The sequence below is a fragment of the Solanum tuberosum genome, unplaced genomic scaffold (genome assembly GCF_000226075.1).
Source record: "Solanum tuberosum cultivar DM 1-3 516 R44 unplaced genomic scaffold, SolTub_3.0 scf00172, whole genome shotgun sequence".
Taxonomy (NCBI): domain Eukaryota; kingdom Viridiplantae; phylum Streptophyta; class Magnoliopsida; order Solanales; family Solanaceae; genus Solanum; species Solanum tuberosum.
In genome coordinates, this window is record NW_006239095.1 from 452740 (window position 1) to 462472 (window position 9733).

General features: G+C 36.3%; 2 protein-coding genes and 1 pseudogene across 2 annotated transcripts; all 3 read left to right on the forward strand.

Annotated features, from left to right (window-relative positions):
- Positions 1-198: 198 nt before the first annotated feature.
- On the forward strand, positions 199-2018 carry LOC102602519 (extensin-2-like). Its single transcript, XM_015311641.1, has 2 exons — positions 199-1241; positions 1319-2018. Exons 1-2 carry the CDS (start codon positions 199-201, stop codon positions 2016-2018), a joined length of 1743 nt encoding a protein of 580 aa, XP_015167127.1.
- A 1678-nt stretch (positions 2019-3696) lies between these two features.
- On the forward strand, positions 3697-5680 carry LOC107061808 (extensin-1-like). The gene has a single exon (XM_015311669.1). It carries the CDS (start codon positions 3702-3704, stop codon positions 5439-5441), a length of 1740 nt encoding a protein of 579 aa, XP_015167155.1. The 5' UTR covers positions 3697-3701; the 3' UTR covers positions 5442-5680.
- A 410-nt stretch (positions 5681-6090) lies between these two features.
- LOC102602855 (extensin-1-like) overlaps positions 6091-9733 on the forward strand; it is a 4239-nt pseudogene continuing 596 nt past the window's right edge.

Genomic DNA, 9733 nt, shown 5'->3' on the forward strand with positions numbered 1-9733 from the left:
TCATTAGAATAAGTTTTAAGAAAAAAAGTTGTGGAAAAATGCTTCCCACTAAGTATTCATGACCTAGTCTTTATTTGGACTTTGCTATGATATTAGTGGCTAACCATGAAGGATGCTACTTTGCTACTATAAAAACTAGACATCTCAACTCAACTATGCAACACAAGTCTTAGTTTTATCCTTCTTTTTACAATCAAAATGAGAAGCTTTGGGAATTTGGGGCAATTGCCTCTACTAGCATTTGCTTTGGCAATTTGCTTTGTAGCCAGCACTGTTGTTGCTGATTACTCTTATGGCTATACTTCTCCTTCAACTTCTTACACCTCTAAGAAGTACTACAAATCACCATCTCCATCTCCATACTACAAGAAACCGGAGAAACATGCTGAACATTCTCCGTCACACTATTACAAGTCCCCTACTCCTTCAAAGCACTACTACAAATCACCGGTAGTAGTAAAGTATTACAAATCACCGGCTCCTTCAAAGAAATACTACAAGTCGCCTTCCCCTTCAAAGTACTATTACAAGTCGCATGCCCCTTCTAAGAAGTACTACAAGTCACCATCCCCTTCAAAGAAGTACTACAAATCTCCATCGCCTGCAAAATACTACAAGTCGCCTGCTCCATCAAACAACTATTACTACAAGTCACCATCCCCTGTAAAGTACTACAAATCTCCTTCGCCTGCAAAATACTACAAGTCGCCTGCTCCATCAAACAACTATTACTACAAGTCACCATCCCCTGTAAAGTACTACAAATCTCCATCGCCTGCAAAATACTACAAGTCGCCTGCTCCATCAAAGAACTATTACTACAAGTCACCATCCCCTGTAAAGTACTACAAATCTCCATCGCCTGCAAAATACTACAAGTCGCCTGCTCCATCAAAGAACTATTACTACAAGTCACCATCCCCTGTAAAGTACTACAAATCTCCATCGCCAGCAAAATACTACAAGTCACCTGCTCCATCAAAGCATTATTACTATAAGTCACCATCCCCATCACAATATTACAAATCACCCGCTCCTTCTAAGTACTATAAATCGCCACCACCACCAACATATTACAAGTCACCAGTTTATTACAAGTCCCCTCCCCCTCCACCATACTACAAAGAATCTACCCCTTACTACAAGTCTCCTCCTCCTCCTCCATACTACAAAGAATCTACCCCTTACTATAAGTCCCCTCCACCACCCCCATACTACAAAGAATCTACCCCTTACTACAAGTCCCCTCCACCTCCCCCATACTACAAAGAATCTCCCCCTTACTACAAGTCCCCTCCACCTCCCCCATACTACAAAGAATCTCCCCCTTACTACAAGTCCCCTCCAAATCACCTCCACCTCCCCCATACTACAAGGAATCTACACCTTCATATAAATCTCCTCCACCTCCACCATACTACAAAGAATCTACACCTTACTACAAGTCCCCTCCCCCTCCCCCGTACTACAAAGAATCAACCTCTTCCTACAAATCCCCACCACCTCCCCCATACTACAAAGAATCTACGCCTTCCTACAAGTCCCCACCACCTCCCCCATACTACAAAGAATCTACCCCTTACTACAAGTCTCCACCACCTCCCCCATACTACAAAGAATCTACCCCTTCCTATAAGTCCCCTCCACCTCCCCCATACTACAAAGAATCTCCCCCTTACTACAAGTCCCCTCCACCTCCCCCATACTACAAAGAATCTCCCCCTTACTACAAGTCCCCTCCACCTCCCCCATACTACAAAGAATCTCCCCCTTACTACAAGTCCCCTCCACCTCCCCCATACTACAAAGAATCTCCCCCTTACTACAAGTCCCCTCCACCTCCCCCATACTACAAAGAATCTCCCCCTTACTACAAGTCCCCTCCACCTCCCCCATACTACAAAGAATCTACCCCTTACTACAAGTCCCCTCCACCTCCCCCATACTACAAAGAATCTACCCCTTACTACAAGTCCCCTCCACCTCCCCCATACTACCCCTCCACCAAAGTACTATGAGCAATCGCCTACAAAATACAACTCACCACCTCCACCATCACCAATCTATTATTAGCAAACTCCCACCTATGCCTCACCTCCACCCCCGCCAACATACAACTAAACATTCAATAACTCTATCATTTCCATGAATTTTACATCCTATTTTTATTCCATTTCCCTTCCAAAATTTAATGTATGTTAGTCGAAATGATCGACTTTATTTATTGTGTGTTCAATATTGTTTTGTTCTAATGATTTGTATTATGTATTACTTGAGAATTAATTAAGATTTCCTCATTGTATCAAGATTAATAGTTTGTTACTTATCTTCTCTTCTTTGTGTAATAATATTGTATCCAAATTGTTAATTGAAATGAGATGGTATTGTCCCTAGATAATTTCTTCCCTGCAATAGTTTGTAACCTATTTAATTAAGAAAAATGGTAAAATCTACAAAAATTATTTATAAATTAACAAAATCTAATATCATGATATACAACTCAACAACAACGCCTAAAATACATTAACATTATAAAATTTTAAAATAAAATAAAAATGTGAAAAAGTTGGCATAAATTTTAGAAATGCTAATATATGACTATGAAATATACAATCAACTTTATATAATATCATGATATACAACTTTAATTACAACGCCTAACAATCCAAATATTAGAAGGAAACAAAATATCATATGTTCCTCTTGAGAAATAAATATATTAATATTATTACTTGAATTTCTCTCTTTGATTAAACGAGTTGTGTTTGGACCAATTTATTCGTACCGCGACTATTCCATCATGTACTTGCTATCTAGCGGCTAGCTCCCACTATAATACATGTACCAAGTAACTTTACTCGCTTTAGGCAGATGGAAAAATATCATATAATGTTCAAAGACAACTCTTTCCATTATTGAATTTCTTGCTTGAGATAAAACCAAGTTTTAGATATAAAAAAAAATGTTACTTATAGTCTTATATAGGAACGTTACAATTGCACAGTACAACTCCAACACCAACACTGTTTGGGTAAATATTTATGAGCATTGGGTATTTACACCAAATTTATATAATTTATTGTAGTTAGATAATTTAATGGAGTGAATATATTAATTAACCATGATTATGTGATGTTATTGTAAATTTATACACATGACATACATTCATTAGTTTGATTTAAACACCCGATGCAGAAGTTAAAATAACAAGACTTAAAAAATAATATGGAGGTTATATAATGAAGATCTTGAAAAAGTAAAAAAAACATCAAGATTTTTCTTATGGAAATTCCATCAAATTAACCCACTATCGTAACAATGGTGTCTGGGTACACTCTACCCTCCCCAGACCTTACTTTGTGAAATTATACTGAATATATTGTTATTGTTGTAATCTGGTGTGTGTATATGATCTTTTTGCCTTGTTTTTGAACTTCATGTTCAATATTCAAGTCAGCTTATCTATTATTTCTAAATTAGCCCACTTGCAAATTATTTTTTCAATCACCAAAATAAATGCTTGCCACTAATTACACTAAACTAATATTTATTTGGACTTTCCTATCATCTTAGTGGGTAACCATGAAACCATTACATTAATTAATCTCAAGAAGTATATTACTTTGCTACTATAAAAACTAAAGATCCCAACTCAACTATGCAACACAACTTAGTCCTATCTTTTTTCTCCAAAAATCAAAATGAGAAGCTTTGGAAATTTGGGGCTATGGCATCTACTTGCATTTGCTTTGGCATTTTGCTTTGTAGCTAGCACTGTTGTTGCTGATTACTCTTATGACTATACTTCTCATTCACCCTCTCCATACTACAAGAAGCCGGAAAAACATGTTGAACATTCTCCATCGCATTATTATTACAAGTCACATGCTCCTTTAAAACATTACTATAAGACACCTGTTGTAGCGAAGTATTACAAGTCGCATGCTCCTTCAAAGCACTACTATAAGGCGCCTATTGTTGCGAAGTATTACAAGTCACATGCTCCTTCAAAGCACTACTACAAGGCACCCGTGGTTGTGAAGTATTACGTTGTTACGAAGTATTACAAGTCACATGCTCCTTCAAAGCACTACTACAAGGCACCCGTGGTTGTGAAGTATTACAAGTCACCAGTTCCTTCAAAGAATTACCACAAGGCACCAGTGGTTGTGAAGTATTACAAGTCACCTACTCCTTCGAAACACTACTACAAGGCACCGGTGGTAGTGAAGTATTACAAGTCACCTGCCCCTTTAAAGAAGTACTATAAGGTGCCAACTCCCTCAAAGTACTACTACAAGTCACCATCACCTGCAAAGTACTACAAGTCGCCTACTCCATCAAAATATTACAAATCACCTACTCCTTCTAAATATTATAAATCACCATCACCAACAAAATATTACAGGTCGCCAGTTTACTACAAGTCTCCTCCACCACCACCACCAACTTATTATGAGAAATCACCTTCTTACTACAACTCCCCTCCCCCTCCACCATACTACAAAGAATCTACCCCTTCTTATAAATCCCCTCCCCCTCCCCCATACTACAAAGAATCTACCCCTTCTTATAAATCCCCTCCCCCTCCCCCATACTACAAAGAATCTACCCCTTCTTATAAATCCCCTCCCCCTCCCCCATACTACAAAGAATCTACCCCTTCTTATAAATCCCCTCCCCCTCCCCCATACTACAAAGAATCTACCCCTTCTTATAAATCCCCTCCCCCTCCCCCATACTACAAAGAATCTACCCCTTCTTATAAATCCCCTCCCCCTCCCCCATACTACAAAGAATCTACCCCTTCTTATAAATCCCCTCCCCCTCCCCCATACTACAAAGAATCTACCCCTTCTTATAAATCCCCTCCCCCTCCCCCATACTACAAAGAATCTACCCCTTCTTATAAATCCCCTCCCCCTCCCCCATACTACAAAGAATCTACCCCTTCTTATAAATCCCCTCCCCCTCCCCCATACTACAAAGAATCTACCCCTTCTTATAAATCCCCTCCCCCTCCCCCATACTACAAAGAATCTACCCCTTCTTATAAATCCCCTCCCCCTCCCCCATACTACAAAGAATCTACCCCTTCTTATAAATCCCCTCCCCCTCCCCCATACTACAAAGAATCTACCCCTTCTTATAAATCTCCTCCCCCTCCACCATACTATGAAGAATCTACGCCTTCTTATAAATCCCCTCCACCTCCACCATATTACAAAGAATCTACACCTTCCTATAAATCTCCTCCACCCCCACCAAAGTACTATGAGCAATCTCCTACAACCTATAACTCACCACCTCCACCACCACCAGCCTATTACAAGCAAACTCCCACCTATGCCTCACCTCCACCACCTCAGAAGTACGAGCAATCTGTCACCTATGCTTCACCTCCACCCCCGCCAGCTTCTCCCCCACCGACGTACTACTAAACATTCAATAACTCTATCATTTCCATGACTTCTACATCCTATTTTGATTTCATTCCCTCTTCCAAAATTTAATGTATGCTTGTCAAAATGATCAGCTTTGCTTACTGTATGTTCAATATTGTTTTGTTCTAATGATTTGTATTTTGTTTTATGTCTTCATTAGTTTTTCTCATTGTATCAAGATCAATAGTTTGTTACCTATCTTCTCTTCTTTGTGTAATATTCTGTGGTTTTAATCGACTTAATTCTTTCAAGTATAGTATACCTCCATAACATATATTTGATGATACAGAAAGATACAAAAGGTTAGTTGGGAAACTAAACTACCTTACAGTGACCCGTCTGATATTGGCTATGCAGTTAGTATTGTCAGTCAGTTCATGTCTGCACGAACAGTTAACATTGGGTAGTCTTGGAACAGATCTTGTGTTGTTTGAAAGGAGCCGAAGGAACTGACGGAACTCTATTTCGAGACTCGGAACTCCAAATGTTGACTAAAGTCAATCATTTCAACTTAAAAGCTTCCAAAACTCCAAAACTTATAAAAATCTCAACTTTATGATTTGGTTTCAAATCTAACCTCATAAGCTTATCAAACATGACTCAGGGCAACTATTGAGAGGGGTAAAACGGTAATTTTTCCAAAAAAATGAATCCAAATATGACCTTCAGGGTCATTACACACTTTGTTCCCGAGAAGATAGAGAACATGATTTCTACTGGTTATGTAAAGACGAGAGAAAACAGGTAATATATTAAAGAAGGCTTTAAATGGTACTCGTGTGGAGTATCTTTGTAACATGTTGGACATGATTAATATCTATACTCCAACTTAAGGGGGAGTGCTACATAATGAATATAGACGCATCTTCATACAATCGTAGGTTGAGATATTAGGGATTTTATGATTTTGTTTTCTTAGATAGATTTACTTGTACACCTACAAATAGCTCACTCTTGGAATAATACGATAAGGAGATTCGTTCCATTGTCTCTTTATTATACAATAAGCCTTCTTTGACATGCTATCCATTTTTTGGATTGTAATTATACTTATCAACTTTTGAAAAAGAAAATTATATAAAGCAAAAAGAAATAGAGTCATAAGTTAATAAATTAACCAACAACTCATAACACTATGATATTCATTAGTAAAAGATTAATCTTCTTATGTAGTTATTTGTAAATTGTTACCTCTTACTAGAGGGGCGTACCCATTATCCACCGAGTTTAGAAGGTTGTGATTGGTCCAAAGGGCGGGTCACATGCAAATTTCTCGGTTATCAAAAAAAAAAATTGTTACCCTTTACATGTTTTAACTAATAAATAAATGTCATACCCCATGAACATGAAGAGGACAATATTGTTATCAATCTGACTTAAGTAACTAAAAAAACAGATTTGAAGACGAAAATATTGAGTTTGATTAGTAGAAGAATCTACGCCTTCCTATGAATCTCCTCCACCTCCACCAAAGTACTATGAGCAATCACCTACAACCTATAACTCACCACCTCCACCTCCACCAACCTATTCCTCACCACCACCACCTCAGGAGTACGAGCAAACTGTCATCTATGCTTCACCTCCACCCCCGCCAGCATCTCCCCCACCAACGTACTACTAAACGTTCAATAACTCTATCACTTCCATGACTTTTACATCCTATTTTAATTCCATTTTTTCTTCCAAAATTTAATATATGCTTGTCGCAATGATGGGCTTTGCTTATTGTGTGTTCGATATTGTTTTGTTCTAATGAATTGTATTATGTATTAATAACTTGAGGATTAAGTAAGTTTTCCTCATTGTATCAAGATTATTACCTATCTTCTTTGTATAATACTGTATCTGAATTGTTAATTGAAATCATCATCTCTAGAGAATTATTTTTCCCATAATAGTTTGTAACCTATCTACTAAAAAAATTGGTGAAATTACTAATTTTTTTAATATCTAAATTCACAAATAGTATGAAACAAGAATAAATATATTAAAATTGTAAAATCTTAAAATAAAGTAAAACGTGAAAAAGTTAGCATATTCCAAAAATTCTAATATAACTATGAAATATACAATCAACTTCATATAATAACAGAAAATACAACTCAACTACAACACCTAATGATCCATAGATATGAATCAAATCAGATTTATTTGGAAACAAATCGTCATATGTACCCTTGACTCTTGAGATTTAAATAATCAAAATACATTTTCTTAGCATTATTATTTGAATATCTCTCTCTTTAATTAATTAATCGAATTGTGTCTGGATCAACTTGTGTACGTGCCACAACTATATATTAATTCCTTTCATGTACTTGTTATCTAGTTCCCACTAATATAAGGATTGAGTAACTTTACTCCATCAAAGCTTAGACACGCGGGAAAAATTCATTTAGCGTTTAAAGACAATTCTTTCCATTGTTGAATTTCTTGATGATAGTGATACAACCAAATTTTAGATAAATAAATTTAAAATGATATTTAGCCTTATAAGTTATAGGATCAGTTACTCTTAATTACATGATATAATACAACTCCAACATTATACAATTATTCTTCAATAAAAGAGTAATCATTAGATATGGTTATTTCTAAGTTGTTTTTATTCCCTAACATTTCTATACCCGAGGAAACAAGGATAATGTAGTTAGGTAAATACTTACTCGCATCGGGTGTTTACATCTGATATGTAACATACTGTAATTAGATATATAATTTAATAGAGTGAATATACATACATATATANNTATATATTCACACATCAATTAATCATGGTTATATGATATTATTGTATTTTCAAACACATGACATGCATTCATGATTTGATGTAAACACTCACTGCGGATGAGATCGTTAAAAAGAAACAAAGAAATATGGAGGTTGTATAATGAAGATCTTGAAAAACTTAAAACATCAAAATTGTAATGTTCTTAGAGTAGAATATAAGATATAAGAACCTCTAATTTTGAGTTTCAATGTATTCAACTTCTAATTTATGATCAATAAAGATGGCTTTTGAAGATATATAAATACTAAAAGATTGTTTTCGATATATACTTGATTGCACAAAAATGATGGGACGATCCCCAAGCCTAATTACAATTGCGCGTTGAACACATTCTTGAACTGTTGATTTTGCGATGCCTCAGATGTTTTACTAAGAATGCATCGTACAAGGTGAGCTCCGAGTCTTAGGGTGCGTTTGGTAGGAAGGAAAATATTTTCTACGAAAATTAATTCGCCTTAATGACTTATTTAAGGTATAATCTAGTGTGTGTATATCTTTCTTTTTGCCTTGTTGTTTTTGAACTTCAATGTTCAATATACAAGTCAACTTATATTTTCTTTCTAAATTAGCCTACTTGCAAATTATTTTTCTATCAAACAAAAAGAAATGTTAGCCACTAATTAAAGTAAACTAATATTTATTTGGACTTTAATTAATTAATATCGTGATCTTAGTGGCTAACCATAAAGTCATTACATTAATCTCAAGAAGCTAAGGATGTTACTTTTGCTACTATAAAAACCAAAGATCCCAACTCAACTATGCAACACAAGTCTTAGTTCAAAAATCCTCTTCTTTTTTTCAAACATCAAAATGAGAAGCTTTGGAAATTTGGGGCAATGGCATCTACTTGCATTTGCTTTGGCATTTTGCTTTGTAGCTAGCACTGTTGTTGCTGACTACTCTTATGACTATACTTCTCATTTGCCCTCTCCATACTACAAGAAACCGGAAAAACATGTTGAACATTCTCCATCGCATTATTATTACAAGTCGCATGCTCCTTCAAAACATTACTATAAGACACCTGTTGTAGCGAAGTATTACAAGTCGCATGTTCCTTCAAAGCACTACTATAAGGCGCCTGTTGTTGCGAAGTATTACAAATCACATGCTCCTTCTAAATACTATTACAAGACACCTATTGTGGCAAAGTATTATAAGTCACTTGCTCCTTCGAAACACTACTACAAGGCACCGGTGGTAGTGAAGTATTACAAGTCACCTGCCCCTTCAAAGAAGCACTATAAGGCGCCAACTCCCTCAAAGTACTACTACAAATCTCCATCACCTGCAAAGTACTACAAGTCGCCTACTCCATCAAAATATTACAAATCACCTACTCCTTCAAAATATTACAAATCACCATCACCAACAAAATATTACAAGTCGCCAGTTTACTACAAGTCTCCTCCACCACCACCACCAACTTATTATGAGAAATCACCTTCTTACTACAACTCTCCTCCCCCTCCACCATACTACAAAGAATCTA

Bases quoted from the DNA above. Each gene is read 5' to 3' on its own strand.
- LOC102602519 (XM_015311641.1), top strand. From the start codon at position 199: ATGAGAAGCTTTGGGAATTTGGGGCAATTGCCTCTACTAGCATTTGCT. The intron at 1,242-1,318 runs GTCCCCTCCACC...CATACTACAAAG, and splicing joins GAATCTACCCCTTACTACAA to AATCTCCCCCTTACTACAAG.
- LOC107061808 (XM_015311669.1), top strand. From the start codon at position 3,702: ATGAGAAGCTTTGGAAATTTGGGGCTATGGCATCTACTTGCATTTGCT.